The sequence below is a fragment of the Populus nigra genome, chromosome 1, assembly GCF_951802175.1.
Source record: "Populus nigra chromosome 1, ddPopNigr1.1, whole genome shotgun sequence".
Taxonomy (NCBI): domain Eukaryota; kingdom Viridiplantae; phylum Streptophyta; class Magnoliopsida; order Malpighiales; family Salicaceae; genus Populus; species Populus nigra.
The window spans coordinates 34,354,212-34,378,868 of NC_084852.1; the positions used below are offsets into that span (position 1 = coordinate 34,354,212).

The window sequence follows — 24,657 nt, forward strand, 5'->3', positions numbered from 1 at the left end:
TAAAAAAACCTTTTGGTTTAAATATTTCAACTTAAAAGGATAACATAATATCTTTTTAATGTGGGATTTGAAACCCATTAGTATATATACTTTATGTTCACAAGAAAAAAAAATATATACTCTATGTTCCCTAGAAAAAGCTATTTTTTTTTAATGTGGGATTTAAAATTCATTAGTATATATACTCTATATTCATAAGAAAAAAATTATGTTTTTTCAATGTGAAATTTGAAATCCATTGGTATATATACTTTATGTTCCTAAGAAAAAAGTTATGTTTTTTTAATGTGGGATAAAAAACTTTTTAAAATATTCTTTTAAACTTCATTATTTATAATATGTATAGCTTATATTTACATAGATTTTTTTTTCAATTTTTTCATATAAAATATTAATTTTTTTTATTTTTCCGGGTTGACCCGAGTTGATCCAGATTGACCTATAAAACTCGGAACCAGATATCTTGGTTGGGTCAATTCCAAACCAGGTTTAATAATTATTGTGAAACCTATCTGGGATCGAATTCACATCCAAACACACTAAATTCAATTTCATGGCAAATCAATCGTGATCGATCAATGTTAATAGTTAGATTACCAAAAAAAAAAAAAAAACCCCTCATTTCTACACAGTAATCGAGTCCTTTCCCTTCCCTTTTACTAGTGGTAAAATCAGGAACGACTCATTTTTTAATTCTAAGTTTCTTTCTGACAGTAGGGTTGCATTTGCCCATATTCCCTTGCATTGCACCAGATAAACGCCACCTCTCATCTCTCTCCTCCCCATCTCCACTTCGCAGCTCTCTCTACTTCAATAATAATAAGAAAAAAACATTAACAAAACGACACCAAACCCTAATCACCAATCTCTCTCTTAACTCTATCTTCTTCTTTCTGTAAAACCCTACCTTTTCCTCAATCATTGACAAAAAAAATGGGAGCTTCTCTGCCTCCCAAAGAGGCTAACCTCTTCAAGCTCATCGTCGTATGCCACCGATTCTCTATCTCTTTCTCTTACTGTATCCGTTTGTGTATCTATAAGTTTACTTTGTCCTTTCAGTTCGACAAATAATAACTGTACGATCATAATCGAATTACAATAATGATGCATTTGTTTCTTACTGTCGACTGCTTATGGATTATTTTGGAATCAGGGAGATAGAGGAGTTTAGGGCTTTTTTTGTGTTTTATAAGTAAATTCGGAAACAGTGCCGTTTAACCAATTTGTGCCACTTGAAGTTGAATTTCAAGTTAGGGTATTTGTTGTGAGTGGGAATATTTCAATTTTCTTGTTTCATGATTATTGATGGCTTGTTCCGTATGTCAATGGTTGAAATGTTGATTTTTTTTTTTTAAAAAAAAAATTCCTGCTGTGCTTCAGTTTGTTAATGCTATTTTTTTCTATCCATGAAAGAAGTGACTGCATGCGGATGTAACACACCCATTAAGTGTTGATGCAACACTTCAATAAATTGAAACTATAAACTCGATGGCAATTCATATTCTGAGTTGAAGATTAAACTTTGTTGGTACTGTTATTTTGATGGTGCTCGCCTTCTAAATCTGTTTTGTGAGAAAGTGTTATTTATTCGAGGCTAAAATTCAACAATTTTCTTTTCACCATGTGGTATATATTTGCCTATAAGGTGTCTTGTCTGTTTCTCTGACTATATTAAGCTTTTGGCTGAACCACAACTGTGCATCTGTGGAGTCAAGGTGCAGTAAATTGCAATGGCCTTCATTGACTTCTTATTATAGCTAGATTATTTAGATGAACAAAATTATCTATATAATTACCATGAGGTCCATGTGATGGATTCATTTATTTGAAAAAGTAATGCATTTCTTTCAATTGGTGCAGAAATCATATGAAAGTAAACAGTACAAGAAGGGACTGAAGGCAGCAGATGCTATCTTGAAGAAGTTTCCAGACCATGGAGGTATTGTTCTCTTGTAATGTTAAAAAAGTTATGGTTTTGAAGGTCAGATTTCTCTAGCATACCTTTGATGAATGAATCTCATGAGTTTGAAAAAGAATGTGATGATCACTGTTGGAGAAAAAATGCTGAAGATGTTGTGGGTCAAAATAGATTTTTTTTATAGGTGCAAAGATTTTTTATTTAATTTGCATGATGAATGAATTCCTTAGCTGTAGTCGTGTTGGAAGTCCAGTGCTGGCTGCTTAGGGGCATTTTTTTGAGTTAAAATGGCTGGAACAACAAAGATGAGATTCTAGGGTTCTGAAATTCAGACTAATTGTTAAGAGAAACAAGTGCAATAGAGGCTATTAGGATCCTACCTTTAGGTTTCTGGTTCCTAGGAATCTCAGTAAAGATTCATTTCATCATGTAGTTTCTAAGAATAAATCCTTTTTTTTTGTCCTGACCACAAACGTGGGATCTGCTGGCTTTGCAACCAGCAAAAATTTGGTTATAATTTTTTTTATTAGATTGTACTGTTTATGGTTGGGTTGCTGTTAAACCTCTCATTATGAAATGCTTCAAGACACATTTGGGACCTGTTCACCTTCGAATTCATAATATAAGACATCATAATTGAAAAAAAGGATATTGAAATGGTAAAGATGTAGGTATTGCCTATATAGGAACTGAAAATATGGTTGTTTATCTCTTTTAATGACGCACACAATTTTTATTCCATCAGAAAATTTTCCCTTTTGATTTTTCTACTCCTTTGACTTTTTAATCACTTATCAGATTTCAGTGCATTCTTTCATTCTAACTTTTTTTTTTGAATTTTGTATCTCATGGTTTTCAGAAACTTTATCAATGAAGGGTTTGACATTAAATTGCATGGATCGAAAATCTGAAGCATATGATCTTGTTCGACTTGGCCTAAAGGTTGATATGCTCTCCCTATTAGTATAACATTTAAATTTACATTTCTTTCCTTTTTTCATCTCATCTTTGTAATGCAATTTTGTGTTTTTATTTGTTTCTTTAATGCAGAATGACCTTAAAAGTCATGTTTGCTGGCATGTTTATGGCCTTCTTTACCGTTCTGACCGAGAGTATAGGGAGGCCATCAAATGCTATCGAAATGCATTGAGAATAGATCCAGACAATATTGAAATACTGAGGGACTTGTCACTCTTGCAGGTATAACTTGGCCTTGTTCATCCCTTCTAGACAACTTTTTTCTATGTAGTTTTCCTTGACTAGAATTTTTGGGACTGTATAATCAAGAGCTATTGATACTTGCTCAGATTTTACTGCCTCTATTATAATGATGGACTCCCGTTGCCGATAAGCAATAATTCTAGTGGTTCTATAGATGTGGTGTTTCCCTTCGTACACACTTCTTTTGTTCCCTGGTTTGGTTATGATATCCAAATGTTGCCATGCTTTCATTTCTTATAATGGCTGCTGGTGTTTAATAAACCATGTCTTGTTACTGAAGTTGATTTTCTGAGTTCGAGATGGTGTTCTTGTGCTTATTAATTTACTTACAGCCTATTTCAAGTCTTTGGAAAACTGTTCTACCCTCATGACGTGATAGTATGCCACAGAAAACCGTAACTTGTTTTACCCATGCAACTTGTTTTCTATAATTTGTAAAAGACAAGATAATTAATCTTTTGGTCTCATGCCACTATAAGTGATAGTTGCACCTCTGTAGCTCACAAGTGGAAAAATACATGTAGGTGGTCGATGGGACTTTAATTGTTTAATATGGTGGACATGAGTTCTTTGTGGTCATAAGTTCTTTCACTTACCATCACAACCAAGTCTAGAAAGAACTAGGGAATGTTTTAGCAAATTGTTTTTCCTTGTAATGTGCTATTTTTCTTGGAAGAGCAAGAGTGCACTATCCAAGGTCCCGGAAGTAGATAGAACTTCTTAAGCTGGCGAGTGAAATAAAGGAGAATTAAAATTAAAATATGGTTATAAAAAGCAAAACATTGATAAAGTTTAAAGAGGATCCAAGAGAAACTCAAAGTTCAGCTCATGCATCAAAAGTTTATCACTATCAAAAGACTGCTCAATGTGCACGAATGTGTAGCATGTTGAGAGGATGATTTAAGGAGCACAGGTGTAGGAATGGTAAAAGACGGCCCATTCTGCTGTCTCTATACCTTCACATAGAACAACATGTTTCACAACACTTTTTTATCCAAAAAAGCAGATGTAGGTACTCCTACCAACCAAATATCCTGATAAGGAGTTCTCAGGAGCTAACCAGCTGTCATGGTTTTGCCACAGTTCAGTCCTGTATGCTTAGCTTATAAGTCATGCCCTTTCCTTGCTCTTTTCAACATGCTGTTGATTGTTTGCTAATGTAAAAGCTGTTTGATAAAGAGTTGAGACCTTCCTTTCATGTTGCAGGCTCAAATGCGGGACCTGACAGGTTTCGTTGAGACAAGACAACAACTTCTATCCCTGAAACCAAATCATCGCATGAACTGGATTGGCTTTGCTGTTGCCCATCATTTGAACTCAAAGTATGGACTTGATCGTGACACTCGAAGTTTGTTTTGAACTCAAATATTGTTTTTTCATTATAAGAGATTATTAGGGATCTTTATGAATGTGGAATATTACAAATAAAATTTTCACAGTCCAATTTTTAAATCACATCAAATTGTCTTTGAATTTCTGCTTGGCCCTTCCTCTCCCTGATTTGAAAGTAGTAAGTTAAAGTAATCTTGTATGATCTGCCTTTCTAATTTAATTCTTCCCCTTGTGTTTTATTTTGTTCTTTACCAGTGGTTCAAAAGCAGTTGAAATTCTTGAAGCATATGAAGGGACACTGGAAGATGATTATCCTCCAGATAATGAACGATGTGAGCATGGGGAAATGCTTTTGTATAAGGTAACACTATTGACTTCATACGCATCTATTCTGTCTTTTAGATCTTTTCAGTTGCTAACTCCTTGATGTTTTGCTTCTTTCCATGTGTATCCTCTCCCTTGTATATGCAAAACTGAATATGCAATAACACAGTTACTAGTTTATGTTGGCTTGAATAGTATTTACAATGACTTTGGACTTTGGGTTGTTGTGCTTCAAGATTTATCAGACCAGTGCAACTAAATCAGTATCTGTTGGAAGCTTTACTTTGAAGCTGAAATTTAACATCTATTGTTTCTCAATCAAGTGTAAGACTGATTGTGGCTAATTATTAATATATATTTTTTTTCTTTATGCTTTTTCACATAAAATGCAATGCATGCCTATACTTCCTTAATTGCTGTCCATGAAGCCTTGTGGCCTTTCCTTCTTAAATTCAGTTGCTTGTAATGCCGAAGAAGTTAGCGGAAGTAAAACCAACCATTTATGATATAAACTTGAATATTTGAGCCAAATCATTGAGTTGAAGTTAATTTCTATCACTCAAGTTAGGGTTTTGAGGAGCTCTTGTGGATTCCTACGTTCATAATCTTTGAATGCTCTATTTTCTGCATTTGCATTTTTGTGAAGTTTTCTAAATGAGAATGTGCTTTTCTTTCTCCAAGTCTTTTGGAGCTGCTATAATGTGCTTGTGGTGATAGAACATAACCATTGCTAGATCTAATATGCGAGTGTTTTGAACTGTTGTCGTCTTTTCTTTATTGTTTCCTCCCTAGTTTACATTTAGGAAAACAGTAACTTGAACACAATTGACTTTAAAAAGGTTTCATTTCACATGATATTTTGGGGGTGGGGTGTTGATGATTTCAAGTTTGAAATGGATGCAGAAATCAACTTTCCTAGTATGCTTTTGACTTTTAAAAGATTACAGAGCAAGTTGTTGAGGTTGTGTCTGTACTTGAAGGGAAAACATTGCAAGAAATTTCTTTGATGGAAATTGGGGTTTGGTTTGGAAAAAGCCTGCATGTTTGCAACTTGCTTTAATTCTTTACAGATTGAAACATGAAATTCTTGTTGTTTAGAGATTATGCATCTCATGTTACCTGAACTGCTATTCCTTAAATAGATACTCATGCAAGCTTCATGACCTATTGCTATTCATCTCGGATGGCGTAGTGGTTTAGATTTGTTTTCTCTTCTGATGCCTTCTTTTTTGCTAGAAGTGACTGCATGGGCTATTGTTTCATGTGATCTTCTAGAAATTTGTTTAGAACTTCCTTTCTGAATAGTAATATTGGTAGATCTCTCAGCAGTTTTGATGGCTGTATAACGGTTTTTGATTGTCCTTCCAGATCTCTTTATTAGAGGAATGCGGTTCTCTTGAGAGAGCTCTGGAGGAGTTGCATAAGAAAGAGTCGAAAATTGTAAGTGTACACCATTTGTTGTTAGGGTAACTGCGTCTTCTTGAGTCTCACTTAAATATGTACTTAGAGAAAGTTGATCTTCAGGTTGATAAACTGACTCTTAAAGAACAAGAGGTTTCTCTATTAGTGAAGCTTGGCCATCTTGAAGAAGGTGCTGAAGTGTACAGGGCATTACTTTCCATTAATCCTGACAACTACAGGTGACTTAATATGCTTTACATTTCTGAGAAGAAAGTTAAGAGAATATAATCTAATAGAAAATGGCAGGATTGCTAGTAAACATAGCAGTTCGTGGTTTTGTGATTCCATCTATGAACTCAGCCACTGGTGTCTATTGCATTTATCATTTTGTTCTAAAACAAATTTGGTGATTCGACATTGATAGCCTTCATTTTAATAACGAATCAAGAGTGTTTCATTATTTGAGAAATTGTCAATATTCTTATATCCACCAGAGTGGATGAGGATAGAAATCTGTTTTTGATGTTTTATCCATTAATCAGGTGCCTTCATATTGTCAACATCATTATTGATTGAGTTATTGCAAACATAAGTAACTATAGCTCTGTTGTGTCATTGTATGCAATCTTTGCATCTGTGATTAACCAGATTTTTCGTTTTTGTGATTCAAGATGGCCTTTTATTTGAACAGTTTTTTATTACAAATTAGGAGAAATTGCCAAAAAAATAAGGTACTATTTAATGTTGTCTACTTGTTTATTTTGGCCATTTAGCTTTGAAATTAACCTCAGGACACCTTTATCTAGAGGCAAATAACTAAATTTTGCTTGTCTTTCTATTTAGTTTGTTTGTCATTGTTGTAGACAACATTTCCATTTCTTTTCCACATTGCTGTAGCTTCACCAGAACTCACTATTTTCTTTAATATGCATTTCTTTTAAGACACCATCTTTCTTTCTATTGATCATCTGCAACTGCTCTTGCAAAACCCATCTTGTACAAACTGATCAAGCTGCTCTACAAACTGTGTTCTTTGTGATTCTGCTTGATTTCTCACCTGATTCTGGAGAGTCTGCCCATCCTGCGCATATTTGACATATGATCCTTAAATTGTTGATTGTCTATGGTTTTGTTTTCCTTGTTCCTGTCTTTCTGATAGTTGTTATTGTGATGAACATAAAATTTTGAATGGACAGAATGCTGCTGTAGAAAATCTAATCTATACATGTTGGAATGGTGACCATATGATTAGATTAATGCAAACCTGTTGCCTGTTTCTCAGTCTCTCTCTGCTGTCTGTGAATCTTGGCTTTTGCATTTATAGCTTTAGTATGGGACCTAATCTTGTCACTATCTGTTCTTGCTGTTCAGGTATTGTGAAGGCCTACAAAAATGTGTTGGGCTGTATTCGGAAAATGGTCTTTCCTCTTCTGATATTGATCAATTAGATGCCTTGTACAAATCACTTGGGCAGCAATACACTTGGTCATCTGCTGTTAAGGTGGGGGCATGTCCTTAGTTTTTGTGTCCGGAGATATTTACTACTCTGCTTTTATCTGAAGTAGAAATTTTATGTCTAGCTTGTTATGGTAAAAAACTCCCCCTTTCTTCCCTAGTTTGAATCATTGTTTCTACCCCTTAACCCACCCTGCCCTTTATTACTTGAGCTAAGGGCCAGTGGATTTCTGTAAAGGCTATCTACTATCAGGAAAATTTCGTGGAGTGTATTCTGAGGTGGTCAATGCCTGCGAGCTGAAATGATGTTGTTTATGCTAATCTCTACAACTGTTAAAGCATTGCCCCATTTTCTCAAACCTCTTCTGCTTTGTGTGGCATGCTTCAAATTAAAACCATGAGAATTAAGACCCTGACCTCATCCAACCACTGAACTGCTTAAACAAAAATCTAAGAGAAAACCAATCTGTTGTATGGTATATCTGAGAAATTCTTAATCATGGGTTGCTGTTGGTGGGACCTTGGTGATAGTACACTCTTTTAGCATCATCTTCTATAATCATTGTCTTTTTTATTTTGTTGTTTTCATCATTGTTTTTTTTTTCCCTGAATATGTACACCTATGTATGCAATGTGATATATTTTGCTGGGTTACATTGTGGCTGCCACTCTTCTTTTTTTATTTCAGAGAATACCGCTTGATTTTCTACAAGGTGACAAGTTTCATGAAGCTGCAGATAACTATATTAGGCCCCTCCTGACGAAGGTATTCATAGTTGCAGTTCAAGCAATTCTTATTGATTTTTTCTTATTTTTTTTTGGCTAGGATCATGTACGATCTTCTTGTTGTTCTTAGGGAGTTCCTTCATTATTCTCAGATCTTTCACCACTATACAATCACCCTGGAAAGGTGAGTTTTATTTCTTTTATGTTATTTGTGTACCTTTTGGAGGTTGTTTACTCGCACTGTTATTTTGTTGTTTGGTTAAAAGCAATTTTCTGTGGTTACTCTTATGCAGGCAGACATACTGGAGAAACTCATTCTTGAACTGGAGAATTCACTTAGGATAAGTGGGGGATACCCTGGGAGGTAATTTATGCTTTGTACCTTTGTATCAGAACGCAAGTTTTGTTAATAAATCTGATGCACAAACTTGAAATATAAAGGATGGAATGGGAATTTCCTCAGGATATCTTTCAGTTTCTTCTAGCTCTCTTGTTTATATCTATTCTACATGCTTATAATAAAATTTCAGAACAATTTTGTTTATAATAACTTGATTTGTTGTTCAAAGAAAAAATAAAAATATAATTTGATTTGTTTTTTCATTGATGGAAATTGAGAAGACATAAAGGCACTAACATCAATTTGATGCTCAGGCCTTGTTTTTGTCTTTTCTGGCTTTCAAAAGCTGTTTTCTGCATCAAGAAACTGTAATCAAGTTTTATAATATCACAGCTCTTGGACTCGTAATTCATTGTGCTAACTTAATCTGCTGCATTTTAATACGATGAGTGAAGACCATAATGGAAAAATACATTTAGAATTTCCCCTTGCTTGTTTTGTTGCCTGGTACCTTTGGTACATTTAGGGGAACATGGACCTATCTATTAACGTGATCAAAATTACAGATTTGTATCTCATTAAAGAACATGTGCGATTGATACCGATAATTTAGTGTCCTTACTTTCTTATTTTTCTATAGCAAGTTTCATTTTGTTTTTGTTGTTTGCCTTTTATAACATCCTTTTGTATTTCTTTCACATATGCAGGCCAGAAAAAGAGCCTCCTTCAACACTTATGTGGACCTTGTTTTTCTTGGCTCAGGTCGAGTACCATCAAATAACTTGCTGTTATTGTTATGTCCCTTTGATGCTTTCTAATAATTTATTCAGTTTTTCTTTACTGCAGCATTATGACAGACGGGGACAGTATGATGTTGCTCTTAGTAAAATTGACGAGGCTATAGGGCACACTCCAACTGTGATTGATTTATATTCTGTCAAGGTTGATTTACACCTACCATCTGTAAACTCTTATGTTCAAGGTTCCATTGATCAGTCTCATTTTGCCACCTCTATATTTTAATTTTTGAAAGCTCTCCTCTTGGTTTCCTATTTGGAAAGGAATTATTAATTCTTTGATAGTTAACATTTTGGATATTCTTTGCTTCCTTGTAAGTCTTGAAATTTTGCATCCAATATAGCCTGAACAGGTAGCATATGCTTGCCTCTTTGTTGTTTATCATTTGTGTGTGTTAGTCGAGGTTTGTGATTTACCCTCATTTTTATATGGGTGTGGGGTCAGCACCTAGAAGCGTCTTTTCCTTTATTGGATTGATATGACTTTCACCATGTGATGCTATCTTTAGTGTGTAATAGCACTTAGAGAAAGGCATGAATGCATAAAATTCTGTTTTTTATTTAGAAACTACAAACTGTTGGGTTTTGATGTCATCACTCTGTTTTGGCATCTCTCAATCACAGAGCCGCATTCTGAAGCATGCCGGTGATTTGCCAGCCGCTGCCACTTTGGCAGATGAAGCTAGATGTATGGATCTTGCAGATCGATATATAAACAGTGAATGTGTTAAACGTATGCTGCAGGCTGATCAGGTGTGGAAGCTGTTATTGTTGGTTTATGATGCTTTCTCTGCTTGTTTGTGCATGCTGTGCTTTATATGGAAATCTTTTCTTGAAGGTGGCTTTGGCAGAAAAAACTGCTGTTTTGTTTACAAAAGATGGGGATCAGCACAATAACCTTCATGACATGCAGTGCATGTGGTCAGTCTATGTTTAATTTTTGTCACAAAATTTTTCTATAAGTAGGATATTTTGGTTCCATTCTGAGTGTTGTATAATAATTGGTAAGGTATGAACTTGCATCTGGTGAGAGTTACTTCCGTCAAGGTGATCTTGGGCGGGCTTTGAAGAAGTTTTTAGCAGTGGAGAAGCACTATGCAGATATAACTGAAGATCAATTTGACTTCCATTCCTATTGTTTAAGGAAAATGACTCTACGAGCCTATGTGGCAATGCTCAAATTTCAAGATCGTTTGCATTCACATGCATATTTCCACAAAGCAGCAGCTGGAGCTACCAGGTGAAATATTTTTGCTGGAACCTAGATAGAGATTTCTGATTTTTTAATTAGCCTACTTGTCCTTATTTTTTCCCTCTTGCTTCAGCTTGAGTCAGAATGCAGCTTTACATGCTTTCCTTTTCTTATGCACGTGCTGCACAGACTTTTTCCATTGTCTGAAATGGTTTGTGTTGGTTTCCTTGAGCATTATGGAGGGGGGAAGGGTTCTATGGGAAGGATAAACTGTAGGTTATGAATAATGATTAACCATTTATCAAATTCTCCAAATTGAGTTGTCACTCTAGATTTGTATTGGTTTAGAATTTTGTCTTTTGGATGGTATGGCTTTTACTGGATATCAAACTAGACAAGGTATGCCTTTTCTACTGACTTTTGTTTTTCTCCAAGTTGTTCCTTTAGAGAATTAAATGAAGGTGTTTGCATTCGGTTGTTCATTGTTTACCCTCCTTGAAAACTTGGAGTGCTAACATAAATAATACAATCACGAATACCTTGCCTAGGCTGCTGGATGCCATGGTCAGAACTGTTGCGATGACAACTTGATTGTGTCAGTTGGCCTCTTTAAGTCATATCCTTCATGTCTTGCTTTTGGGGTTTGGAAACATGGGCTAGGTTAACTGAATATGGAACAATCAAATCCCGTTCACTGCCTTTGTGCGGGGTATTCTTCAGTATGGCCTTGGTTTTGCAGTTAAATTATTGGAACACCATGCTCATATGGTTTTCATTGTGGATTGCATGTTATTTCACCGGAGCTGTGCCTCATGCATTTGTCTTGTGGGTGTGTCTGTCAGTTGTATTTTCTTTAGTTGATTGAATGCCATCTCATACTTGTAAACCTCTTTGAATTATTATTTTTTGTTGTTATGTTCACTGGTGTGGAATATGGGTTTTCAAATGCAGATGTTACATAAATTTGTTTGACTCTCCTTCAAAGTCAACAGCTGAAGAAGATGATGAAATGTCAAAGCTGCCTCCTTCTCAGAGAAAGAAGTTGAGGCAAAAACAGAAAAAGGCAGAAGCCCGAGCTAAGAAAGTATGTTAATAATCAGCCTCTGTGAGTCTGGGCTCCTTTCTGTTATTATAATTTTCATTCTATGGTCTTATATTCCATTCTAGGAGGCTGAGGTGAGAAATGAAGAATCAAGTGCCAGTGGTGTTTCTAAGTTGGGTAAGCGGCATGTTAAACCTGTAGATCCAGATCCAAATGGGGAAAAATTATTGCAGGTTGCTTCTATTTCCTAGTTGTTTGTTTTCTCATAGGTTTTTATTTTTTAATGCTTGGCTTCTTAGGCTTCAAAGTACAAAGTACACATCATTCATCCTGGATGAATAACAGTTTGATGTGGACATTTTTTTTTCAGGTTGAAGATCCATTGTTGGAAGCTACAAAGTACTTGAAGCTGCTTCAGAAACATTCACCTGACTCTTTGGAGACACACTTGCTTTCTTTCAATGTAAATATGAGAAAGAAAAAAATTCTACTCGCCCTTCAGGTATTTCTCTTCTGAAACTTTACTTGGTCACTATTTTCAACCCTTTCCATTTTCCTGTGTTGACCACTTAATGTCTACTTAAGCGGGACTGTGGAGGTAATATTGGCAGAAAACACTGATGTTATTGAGTCCAAATGGCATAGAGCAAATCATCCATCAATAATAAATAACCAAGTTAATAATACTACTTAAAGCTATGGTGATTTTTAACTTTCTGAAGAGAACAAGTTATATGTGAAACTCAACTCCTATAGTTATGTTGGTTAAGTCATTTAGTGAGGTTCAGTATGAATTTAATGATGCTTTCTATTGGATGGCACTTTTATACAATTGCATTTACTACTGGTAATTTGGTGTGTTTGTTTTATTTTATTTTTTCTTTCTTCCCTGTAGGCTGTAAAGCAATTGCTAAGGTTGGATGCTGAAAGTGCCGATTCCCATCGCTGCTTGGTATAGGACCCTCTATCATGCAATAGTCCTATTAACCTTGACTGTGTTTTTGAAATACTGTATTTTGTGTCCAGATACTGGTATTACCTGTTAGTAATATGCATGTACTGCTGGTTAGAGGACGCCCTTTGTTTTTATCTGTACTGATTGTGAACTTAATGTGCTGCAGGTTAGATTCTTCCATACAGTGGGCACAATGACTGCTCCCGTGACAGATACTGAGAAACTTGTTTGGAGTGTCTTGGAAGCAGAGCGTCCATTGATTAGGTTCTCTTGCAATTTTCCTTCTTCTTTTTCATAATATAATGTTTTCTGCTTCCTTCTATTAGTTTTAAATTACATATTAAGGTTTGCTATGTTTATTCTTGTAGTCAATTGCATGAGAAATCTCTCACTGAAGCAAATATGGTTTTCTTTGAAAAACATGAAGGTAATCTTTCACCTCATGTGGCACATTTGTGCAACTATATCTTTATAGAATTGACATGTTGACTTTTTTTTGTTCCTGCAGATTCTTTAATGCATAGAGCTGCAGTGGCTGAAATGCTATCTGTTTTGGAACCTAACAAGAAACTAGAGGCTGTTAAATTAATTGAAGATTCAACCAACAACCCTGCACCAACGTAATCCTCAGTAATCTGAGTTCTTTTCTTTCCATTAATTTGTTTTTACTACTTTCTTGTTCGGACCTGGACTTGCACATCTTTGTTGCTGATGCAAAACTGAATCTGTATCTATATTTCCCTTTTTTTTTTCCCTTACCAACAGAAATGGAGCACTTGGACCAGTCAATGAATGGAAACTCAAAGACTGTATTGCAGTCCACAAGCTCCTAGTAGAAGTTCTTAATGACCCAGATGCTGCATTGAGTAAGTAAAATTTTCCAGTCAGGCCAGAATTTGAATATGCGTGAATATGCGCACTATCTAGTCTATAAGCCATGCAAACAGTGACAGAATTAGTCATTCTTTTCATTTTATTTTCGTTAATGTTTTTCTTATTGGCAGTACAAAAGTCTTAGAAACATGGTGTATCTTTGGTGGTGGTGTTAATATTTTATGAAAACTTTTTTTCCATTTCCTTTTTAATTTTAACTATCAAGAGAGGTTTGGTCTCTAGGTCATCTTTCTTGCTTCTCCCTTCTGTCTGCTAAGTTGCTATGTGCTTGTCTACTTTTCTCATGGATAACTTGTTCGACTTAGATTCTCTATCTACATGTCTCGCTCCCTTCTAATTTATCAGTTTCTTTTGCCGTGTTGTGAGCTGTGTCCTTGATTAAAAGGAAAAATGCACTGTTGAATCTTTGGGAATCCAAATATGCACGTCTGTCTTTTCAAATTCTCTGTTTTGTGACATTTGTTTTTGGCTGTCAGACCAGCTCAAGATTGATTTTTCCTCCTGAAACTTTATTGCTAAGAATGTAATAAACTTTAGAACCAGGGAGATGTTTGAAACATGCAAATAGCAATATAGATGCTAAAATTTATTTTGCTGCTCGATGTTGAATTTGTTCCTTTGCAGGGTGGAAATTGCGTTGTGCCCAATACTTCCCTTGCTCAACATACTTTGAAGGCAAGTGCAGCTCAGCTGCATCCAATTCAGTGTACGGTCAGATTGCCAAGAACCCTGAGAATGGAGGCTCAAACCATTCTGATGGTGGTGAAATTGCAGATTTTGTTGAATCAAATGGAAAGCTGGAAACTTTCAAGGATCTTACCATCTGAACATGAGGCCAAATGAACGTATCAGCTAACATGCAACTGCAGTTTGTGTTAGTGGGTAGATCAGATCACCAGGTGGCAGCAGGAAATTATACTCCGGAGGATTTTTAGTTTGCTGCTCATCGGGGAGCATTCTTGTGAGGTTTTGTGCTAGTCATGTCATTCCTCGATTGTTGCTTTGAGATCAATTTTTTTGATTTTCACCGGATCTACCTCGCCTTATTCTGAGATGCATTTCTTTGCAAATGTGTATAACATACTTCTATTGTGTTTTTTTTTTAGGGTTGATTTCTTTTAATTCAACTCACCACTTGGTGAGATATTAGACAAGGGTGGTGGCTCTGTGGGTTTGACAGCATTTGAGGTTATTTTTATCACTAGGTCAGGGAGCACTCTGAAGTTTTTTCAGAGCACTGGTTTTACATCTGATTAGCATGGAACAATTTCTCGTAGAGCTGATCTCTAGAGCATGCTGTACCCTTTCTGTCAACCGTTATTTGATTTGTAAATGCTACATATTGTTAAAAATTTTGCTACAAGATTCATCAATAACCATAGTTTTTATCAATTTGGCTGATACTGGGCGTTCAAAATTGATATTACCATCCTTTTTTTTTTCTTTTTTTTTAAAGTTTAACCGGACCCTTTAAGTTGAGAATGCATGCCCAAATTACTGATCTTCGCCATGGTTTCTGGCGAAGCACCAACAAATTCTCAGGACAGCAAACTCTACTCAAGGAGGAAACGAGCGGAAGGGAAATCAAGGCGTTCCCTTTTGGCATCTTATGGTATCTTTTGTGTGGAAGGAAAGAAGTGATGCAATCGTGGTTGTCATGGTGTAGCAGACTAGTAATATAGCTGTCTATTGCGGGTTTTATGGGATTGAGTTTTACTATAAATACATAATATTAGTACTTTCTACGTTAAAAAACATAAATAATCATTTCAAACATGTTAATTCTATCATTAGACACCATAGAATTAATCACTTGAATCTTCAAAATAAGCGTTTTAGTAGACTCTAATTTCCACACTCATAATGCATGTTGGAATCTCTTACAACTTTAATAGGCGTAGAGTAAAAACACATTGGAAGTGTATGCAGTCTCTGTGTTTGTGAGGATTTATGAAAGAAACAAAAAACCCAAATCAATATTTTTTATTTTCAAGAATTGTTCTTTCATGAATAACTAGAGATTTGTCAGAATAATTTACAAAACGGAGCACGCCATAACGGGAGAATAACATTTAAGAATTCATAACTAGACAAGTATCCTAGCATGCTACCACCATTGACGAGCAAACCTCTTTAAAAAAAGAAGAAGAAGACCCTGATGATTTTAATTGTGAATTGATGCCTATACTGATCACAATCTAACGTCTAATATATATAATTCACGCTTATTCCTTACTTTTAATGGAGACATGCACATTGGTTTCCGTACTTCTAGATTTAGGACTGTATGCTTATAACTGATATTATCTTATTAAAAATTTGAACTCCTCTAAAAACATCCTTGTGGCCTTTCGTAGAGTCACAGACTGGACTCAGAGAGAAAGGCAACTAGAGCAGAGACTTTTGTGGAGTCACAAAAAGACAAGAAAATATTTTAGATTAGATTTTAGGTTTCCTTTATATAGATAAATATTTTAGGTTTGATTTTATGTGAATAATATAAATAAAATCATAACTACAAGGCGTGTAACTCAACTTATTAGATTTTAAATTTGTTTTCTAAAAATCAATTCGAGTTTCATAAATCTCAGGACTACTGAAAGTTTACATGGTCATTAACTTCAAGATTCGTGGAATTAGTCGAGATACGTGCAAATTGACCTAGACATGCACGTTAATTTAATAAATAAATAAATAAAATCTTGTTAAAATTAATATTCTTTCAGGTAAATGTTCCCTTCTATCATATCATATGAATTATTTCCATATAAGTTAATAACATATATACAATATTGTGTTGTCTAAAGAAGAAGGAGAACAAGGCTACGTACCAAAAAGTCACAAAGAGAATGATGCTGAGAATTTATCCTTGTGCTCCTCTACTTCTCTCTCTTTTTTTACACCTACCTACAGGTTTTAATTGAGCTTCTTTCTTGGTATTGAATTGAGCTTCTCTCTCAAGAAACACATAATTATTGAATTGCTTAATCAATCCAATAGTCAACTTTTAACCAAATTTAACTATATTCAACGATTCATAATTGGTTATGTACCCCCCCTCCCCTATATATATATATATATATATATATATATATATATATATATATATATATATATATATATATATATATAGACCCTTTGAGGCATTATGAAATTACAAAAACCAGCCAAAAGTTTAAAGATTTAACAAAAACTCCTCCAAGTCTTACAAAATATCACAAAAACCTCTTTTTATACCCCAAAATGCCATTAATTACTATTAAAAAAAGATAGTTAAATTAAGATCTTAAGAGAATTAGAGAAATAATAATAAAAAAAGGGTGCATGAACAAATTGATTTCACTGTTTAATTTCATTCATTTTTTGAATTTTCTTCTCAATATTCTTTCTCTATTCCTTTTTAAAATATTTCTGCCACATTTTGACATGATTGTTTTTAGTACATGAACGATATTAATTTCGCTATTTAATTTTATTCATTTTTTTTTCTTAACTTAACTATTCTTTCTCTATTTCCTTTTTAATATATTACTACCAAATTTGAAGAAAATGCTAGCAAATCTATTAATTAGTGTGTTGACTTTAGGAAGGTGATATTCATTTTCTACCCCCAGTGATCTAAACTTCTGTGCATTATTGAGTTGTAAATATAAAGGTTATTATAAGACATAGTAGTAAATTTGGTTTTTATAAAGCTGGCTTTCAAAATAATCAAATAAAATGGGACAAATAATAATTTGGAATTTATTAATTTGGTATTTATAAAACTGACTTTCAGAAGCTTGACTTTTGCAGACCGTGTGGCAGGTAGAGAGTTTTCATGGCAGCTTGGAGCAACGGAGCCCAATTAGAAGCACTTTAATAGTTTAATTAAATATAGTCTATAGACTACATCCTTCTAGTATTATCATTAACTAACTCTATGGTTAATTAAAGTCATTAGCGACCGTCCTGCAGGCTGATGCTATATAACTATTGATTACCGGCCTGACTACATCAATCAATACATATGCTTCTCTCATTTTATTCTGTCGTCAGCTGGATAATTTTTTTTTAAATATAAAATAATATTAAGAGTGTGATGAATTTTTTTTACTATATTATTAAACTTTGTTTAATGGGTCAATTTTAAAATTTTACAACATAATTCGAGTTTTAAGCTAAATCGCGTGAGAATTGGACCAAATTAAATTGATTAATTTCATGGTTTAAAATACAATCTTGATGACCGGTAAAAACATGTATTGATTTTTAATATAACTTCAGGATGATAATTTTTTTCACAAAAACTATTGAGACAATGATAGATTAGATCCATTTTAGTCCCCAAGTAAACTGTGTCATGGACTCCAATGAGTTTAATAATTTGTTTTTTATAAAATATTTTTTTAATTATATGATAAAAATATATGGTCACACTTATTTGAGATAATAATAACCGTAAAGAAAGCAAAAACAAATAAACCATGTAGCTTATTTCACAATCAACTCAATATTAAAAGATAAAATCAAGAAAAAACTATTATAAACAATTAACGAACCAAAAACCATAAAAGCATATCTAGTCAGTAGGTAAACTTGTCAAACCTATGAACCGGGTAACTCGGGTTAGCACGCCAAACCTGTGAACCGAGTTATGAACTCTAGTAGGATTATAATTTTTTTTCCAAAACTATTTTTTATTTAACTACATGATAAAAAAATATACAATCGTGAAATAAAACACCAACCTAATACAAAAATGTTGTAAAAAAATAAGCAACAAATGAAGATCAAAATATTAAACATCGCAACATAAGTAATTAACTTTGTTGTTTTTAATGAATTTATTTATCAAAATAAAATTTATAATAGAAACTGACACATACATAAGATTTATTGAATAAAAACAAAAAAATTACAAGGCTACATATATAAAAAATATTATAAAAAATCAATATTAAAAAAAAAAAATTTAATCTATATAAAATTAAAACAAATCACAAATGAATCATACCTATCTCTTTAAAAACTAAACACACCCAATATCATTAAAAAATATTCAGCAACGCCTAACCTGATTCTTTTTTTTTATTATTTTGATTTTTTTAAATAATGCACTAGTTGATATTTTTTTTAAATAAATTCAAATTAAAAAAATATGACTAAATTACCCTTTAAAGAGAGTTTTTAAATTAGTATTTAGGAGATCTTTGGATTTTTGCTTTTTAAAGCATAATAAAATGACTAAATTACCCTTAAAACAAGATTTTTTAAACATGCATCTAGGGCATTTTTTGTATTTTCACGTTGGTCTTTTAGTTATAATTAAGTTGACTAAAGGGAGATTTAGCATTTTACTAAGTATAAAACATTATTTACAAACCAAAAATGGCTGGCGCATCCAACGTAAGTGCCATCGCAAGGGATATGCCCATGCCCTTCGAGCAATGCGTGAGACTTCTCTAAGAGGCTAAACATTGACTTCTGCTGTGGTGTTGAGAACAACACAATCGATGAGGTGGCTTCGACATACTATTTTTCTTCTTCTCCTTATTTTCTCTCTTCTCACCTCGTGTTTTGCGCCTACCATTCCAAAAATTAAATGTATTATGTCAGTTTGTATCGATTTTGATCATTATTCTTTTAATTGTTATCTGTTTTTCTTTTAATGATTTTTGTAGTAGATTTTGTTTTTCAATTTTGTCCTTAAACATTTGATCTCATTTAATTTTTCTATCCAATTTGGTCCTCATTTTTTTATTGCAATTTTTTTTCTTGATTTGTTTTCAATTTCATCCGTTATTATTTTATTTTATTTGTTTTTTATACCAAATTTGATCCTTATTCTTTAAATTTCTATATTTTTTTAAAAATTCTTTTCTTGATTGATTATTTTTTTCAATTTCATCCCTCATTGTTTGGATGATTGAGAATTTTTCTTTTTAACATTTTCGTGTTTGCCTTCTATGGGGTAATCCTGGTTTCATGACTTAAATCACGAGTTTTGAAGATTAGCTCGATTTAACTTTGATTTTTTAGGTTATTTTTTTAAGTTTATTTTTTTTTAATTTTATCCTTCGACATTAGGTTATTGGGTTTTGAGCTTCTTGATTTTTTCTGCTTTTTTTTTTTCTATAGACTTATCCCAATCTCATGTTTTGAGTCGTGGGTTAGTAGAGTTACCCGAGTTAACTCGGGTTTTTTTGATGTTGTTTTAATGATTGCTTTTTTAGTTTCACCTTTCATTATTTAGTTTGCTTGAGAGATAATCTCCATTTTTTTATTAAATTTATTTTGTACGAGGTTATTCTAGTCTCATGACCGTGTCATAAATTTGGCAAGCTAACTCAAATTAAGTTTTTTTTATCTTTTTTTTTCTAGTTCATCTTATATTTGATTTGCAAGTAATTGAGCTTCAATTTGTTTTTACTTTCCTCTTGATGATGTTATCTTGTTCTGATTCGATTTTTTGCTTTGTTATTGAATAAGATTGCTTAGGTATTTTAAAAATATTTAGAAAGTATCTTTTTATAATATTGACAAGTATCTATTTTTTTATTAGTCATTGTCATTTTTCTTTGTTGGATTTTTTTTATAATCATATTATTAAATTAACCAAACTTATTAAGTCCATTTCTCCCATTTTTCTTGCTCCTTTAAAAACACTATAATCATTTAGGTGTTTTTTTTTATATTAACAAAAATTTGACCCGGCCCATAGCAAAGTGATGACCACCTATCTAGTTATTAAGAAGGTGTTTGTTTACGCAGTAGCTTTAGCTTTCAAAGCCAACCGTGTAAACATCATGTTTGGTAACAAAAAAAAAACACTTAACTGTTTGTGTGGGACCCATGTTTTTGAGTTGAAACTGCCGATTCCCCAAAGCAGATGAGAGCTACTTCTTCTTGCGTCTGCCAAGTGAATAATTCACCTGCTTCTTCTCGCGTCTGCCAGGTGAATAATTCACCTGGACACTGTTCACGTGAACAGTGTTTTCATTGGACCGCGTTCGACTCGGTAAAAAAAATTATTTTTTTAAAATTGTATTTTACACGAAAAACTAGTGTTTAATATTATTTAATAACACTACATAAAATAAAAGAACATCGTATGATGACGTAACATTTGTGGAATTTAATCGCAATTTCAATTTTGTTTCTGATGATATTTTACTTGATTTTGTTGCAAGCTCAAAAAACCATGAAAACTATAGTCCTTATTTAATGATGTAATGATGAAATTGTAGATAAGTTAATGGAATAGTAAAAAATATTTGATATAAAGTATTATTTATTTAATGATGTAATAATGGTAGTTAAATCTACAATATTTAAATTAAAAACCATCAATATTAGTATATATCTTTTTTAATTATTTTATAACTTCAATTTGAAAAGCATGTTTAACCAAACACATTAAACTACTTTTTATTTAACCTTAATTTCAACCATAGTTTTAACCAAACATATATAAATACCAAACTTACCTCAATCAAAAGTACTTTTTATAAAATAATTTTTTTTCAAATCATAATCACAAAAACTACCACAATACCAAACACACTAAAAAAGAGAGCTAAAACCCTTGAAAAAAAATTGTAGCTCCACACTAAAAAAACATTGTTCACTTGCATAGAATAATGATGATTTTGCTCCTTCAACTAAAAAACTTAACTTCAGCTACCAAGGGCATTGAAATATTTTCACAAAACCCATTAGTCATTACCAAATTAACCACGGACAAATAAGTATTTTTTTTCATTTTAATTGCATAGTAAAATGATTAAAATACATTTGGAAGAAATAATAATAATAATTAAAACTAGCCTTAATGGGCATTTTTGTTATTTTCATAGTGATTTGTTTTCGTCATTATAATGTTAGCTGAGGGGTAATTTGGTATTTAATTAAATATAAGAAAATAATAAACAATTAAAAAGCATAGTGAAACGACTAAAATACCCTTAAAGGAGAAGATTTTAAAATGGGAGTCAAGGGGATTTTTCATCTTTTCACAATGTTTTTTTTTCATTATTATTAATTTAGTTAAGGGGAAATTTGGTATTTGACTAAAAAAAATTACAGAAGCGCGAGAGGTGTGCACGCACTTCGGACAGTGTGTGTGACGCTTTCTGACATCCAAAATGCCTTTTCATCGTGTCATTGGAAGTGCCACCATGTTCTTTTTCCTATGGAGCAGCGCGTGTTGGCATTGGTTGTTCGATTTGTTACCGGTGGACCTTTCTTTCCCCCCTTTCTTTTCTCTCTCCTCATTCAAAAATTACTGCTTGACTCTCTTTATTGTTTGTATATATATCAACTTCAGTGCCTTTTCTTTTAATTTCTAATTTTTGTTCTTCATCGTTTTATAGAAGTTTTATTTGTTTTCAATTTCCTCATTCAATTCCAATTTACAAATATTATATTTTTCAATTTGATCATTATTGTTTTGATTTCTAATTTTTTTCTTGACTTTTTTGTAAAAGTTTTATTTGTTTTTAATTTCATTATTCAATCCAAATTGATGGTATTAACTTTTTCAATTTGATCCACATTGTTTTGATTTCTAATTTTTTTCTTGGCCCTTTTAGAAAAGTTATTATTCTTTTCAATTTCACCATTCACCATTCAATCATAATTTTTTTTATGTTAATTTTGTTTCTCATTCTTTTTTTTGTCCTTTTGCTAAATTGATTGTTCTTTTAATTTCACCATTCAATCAAATATAAAATCTATTTGGTATTTGAATTTTGATCCTTATTGTTTTAATTGCTATTTTTTAAATCATTTTGTATAATTAAATTATTTTTTCTATTTCATCCTTCAATATTTGATTGATTGAGAATTGAATTTATGGTTTTTCTAAATAGGGGTCTTTGGGTCTAATGAAATGGGTCATGGATTTAAAAAGTTAACATGATTTTTTAAAAAAGATCTTTATATATAATTCTCTTTACTTTTTTTATTGGGTTATTCTAATTTCATGATTTAGGCCACGTGTTTAGCAATATATCCTTGGTTGGCTTGACTCTGATTACCATGGTTACAGATTTATCATACTAACTCGGGTTAACTAGGACCAATAATTTTTATGTTCCTTTTTTACCTTGTGTCATTCTCCCATATTTAATGGGATGTAATTTGAGATACATCATTTATTTTATTTTGAAAAATAATCTCAAGTTTGGCAGGATATTCCTGGTTGGCTTAACTCTAATTACCGGAGTTATAAGTTTGTCTTACTAACTCGAGTTAATTAGAATTGATTTTTTTATGTTTTTTTATCCTGTTTAGTTTTTTGCATTTAATGGGCTGTGTCTTAAGATACATCATTTATTTCCTTTTGAATTTTTTTTCTCATGCCTAATCACTTTTATTGATCTACTGTCAATTCTTATTTTTTTTCATCTAATTAAATTAAAATTTACTTATTCAATTTAGTCGGTATATGACCCAAATCCCATATATTTTTTTTTCATGTTAGTGGCAGGTTAACATTATTTCGTAAAAGCAATCAATCAGTCTCTGTAGAAAAATGGCACGTTGAGGGATGAATTGAGGATGTTAGAGAATAATATAAATCATATCCTAGGACCTCACCTAATAGCTTAAGCTTTTGGGTTGAGATGGTTCTTTGACATGGTATCAGAGCCTTAATGACCAAATGGTCTTGAGTTCAAATCTCACCATCCCCATTTATTTGATAAAAATTAAGCACAAAGGTAATGTGAGCCTGTGCAAGTTTCAAGCCCAAAGGGCTTTCACTTGAGGGGATGTGTTAGAGAATAATATAAATCATATCCTAGGACCTCACCTAATAGCTTAAGCTTTTGGATTGAGATAGTTCTTTGACAGAGGAGCTCGGGGGTGGCTCTGGTCCCTTCAAAGTTTGAAAAGTGTTTAAAATAAACCCAAAAGCATCTTATATGAAGCCTGAAATTACTCTTCTTCGTTTTCATTATTTTTCTAGGTAATTTTGAATTTTAAGCATTTAACTTTTACATAGTTTAGAATTTTAAATTTAATTAATATTTTACTATTTAGAAATCCTAATGCTTGATATATTTTATTAATTAAATAAGTTTTAAATATGAATAATTTTCTAAAGAGGACTTGAGGACTAATATATATATATATATAGTGATGTTTAGTTTGTTTAAAGATTATTATTTAAATTGAATAAAAAATAGAAGAAAATTTTCCCTAGATTTCTTTACCGTTTGATTTGTAATTTAGAGTTCGTCTTTGTGTATAATTTATACGTGGTGGATGCATGGCTTCCAACTCTAATTGTTATTTACTAAACCTATGAAAGTCACCACTATAAATTTAGTTAAGAAGGAGCTTCAAAGACTGTTAAGAAAATGAAATAAAACCTGTGACAGCTAAATACGGAATACATGGCAGTCGCAAATTGCAAATTCTTCATCTGGGACAATTTATATATAAGCACACGCACACAAACCACGCACTAATTAATGCTTCCGAAGCTTGATCAAATAGGTCGGAGGAAGAAATCACGTTAGAAGAGGAAAAATTCGCGATCCAAACACAAGTATGAAGCACGAACGTACTACTATTCTTGGTGCTGATGCATTTCTACCGCAAGTTCAAAACCAGCTGGTGAAAAGTCTCGTATATATTTGTCGTAAATTTTCAAGTTTTTCACAAATTTCTTAATATTACTACAACTTTGTTACTCTTTCTTTCGTACAAATTCCACAAGGAGGTCTAATGAGTCAGCCAAACTACAGTACCAAACCAGTTCTATCCCATCCTAGCTAGCTAGCTATTTATGCACCTGTTGTGGAAAATACACCAACCAACACTTAATAACTGCTTCGATGTTTGGCTGATAGTGTGATCCACCCACCTATTAATTTACATCTGTCTGTATTCGATCGTATCAAAAGCCACTTATATATATATATATATATATATATATATATATATATATATATATATATATATGTAGAGTATTTTGGAATTTCATTCATAAAGATCATCAACTTCTTCTTCTACCTCCTTTCAGGATGATGTTTTCACTGATATTGCCTTCCTCCAGCAAAACAATGAGT

At 32.8% G+C, this 24,657-nt stretch overlaps 1 protein-coding gene across 1 annotated transcript; it reads left to right on the forward strand.

Moving 5' to 3' along the window:
- Positions 1-714: 714 nt before the first annotated feature.
- On the forward strand, positions 715-14,998 carry LOC133671985 (N-terminal acetyltransferase A complex auxiliary subunit NAA15). The gene is made up of 26 exons (XM_062092598.1): positions 715-984; positions 1,861-1,939; positions 2,778-2,860; positions 2,969-3,118; positions 4,346-4,461; positions 4,727-4,832; positions 6,164-6,235; positions 6,320-6,435; positions 7,568-7,697; positions 8,340-8,417; positions 8,508-8,561; positions 8,671-8,741; positions 9,425-9,479; positions 9,564-9,659; positions 10,139-10,267; positions 10,353-10,435; positions 10,524-10,754; positions 11,658-11,790; positions 11,874-11,981; positions 12,119-12,250; positions 12,644-12,700; positions 12,870-12,967; positions 13,072-13,130; positions 13,212-13,323; positions 13,469-13,569; positions 14,222-14,998. The coding sequence occupies exons 1-26, from the start codon at positions 934-936 to the stop codon at positions 14,422-14,424; spliced, it is 2,703 nt and encodes a 900-aa protein (XP_061948582.1). The 5' UTR covers positions 715-933; the 3' UTR covers positions 14,425-14,998.
- The last annotated feature ends 9,659 nt before the right edge of the window (positions 14,999-24,657 follow it).

Excerpts from the sequence above, each read along its gene's own strand:
- LOC133671985 (XM_062092598.1), top strand. The coding sequence starts at position 934 with ATGGGAGCTTCTCTGCCTCCCAAAGAGGCTAACCTCTTCAAGCTCATC. Across the intron at positions 11,791-11,873 it reads CAGAAGCCCGAGCTAAGAAA|GAGGCTGAGGTGAGAAATGA; the intron begins GTATGTTAATAA and ends ATTCCATTCTAG. Across the intron at positions 12,701-12,869 it reads CCGATTCCCATCGCTGCTTG|GTTAGATTCTTCCATACAGT; the intron begins GTATAGGACCCT and ends AATGTGCTGCAG.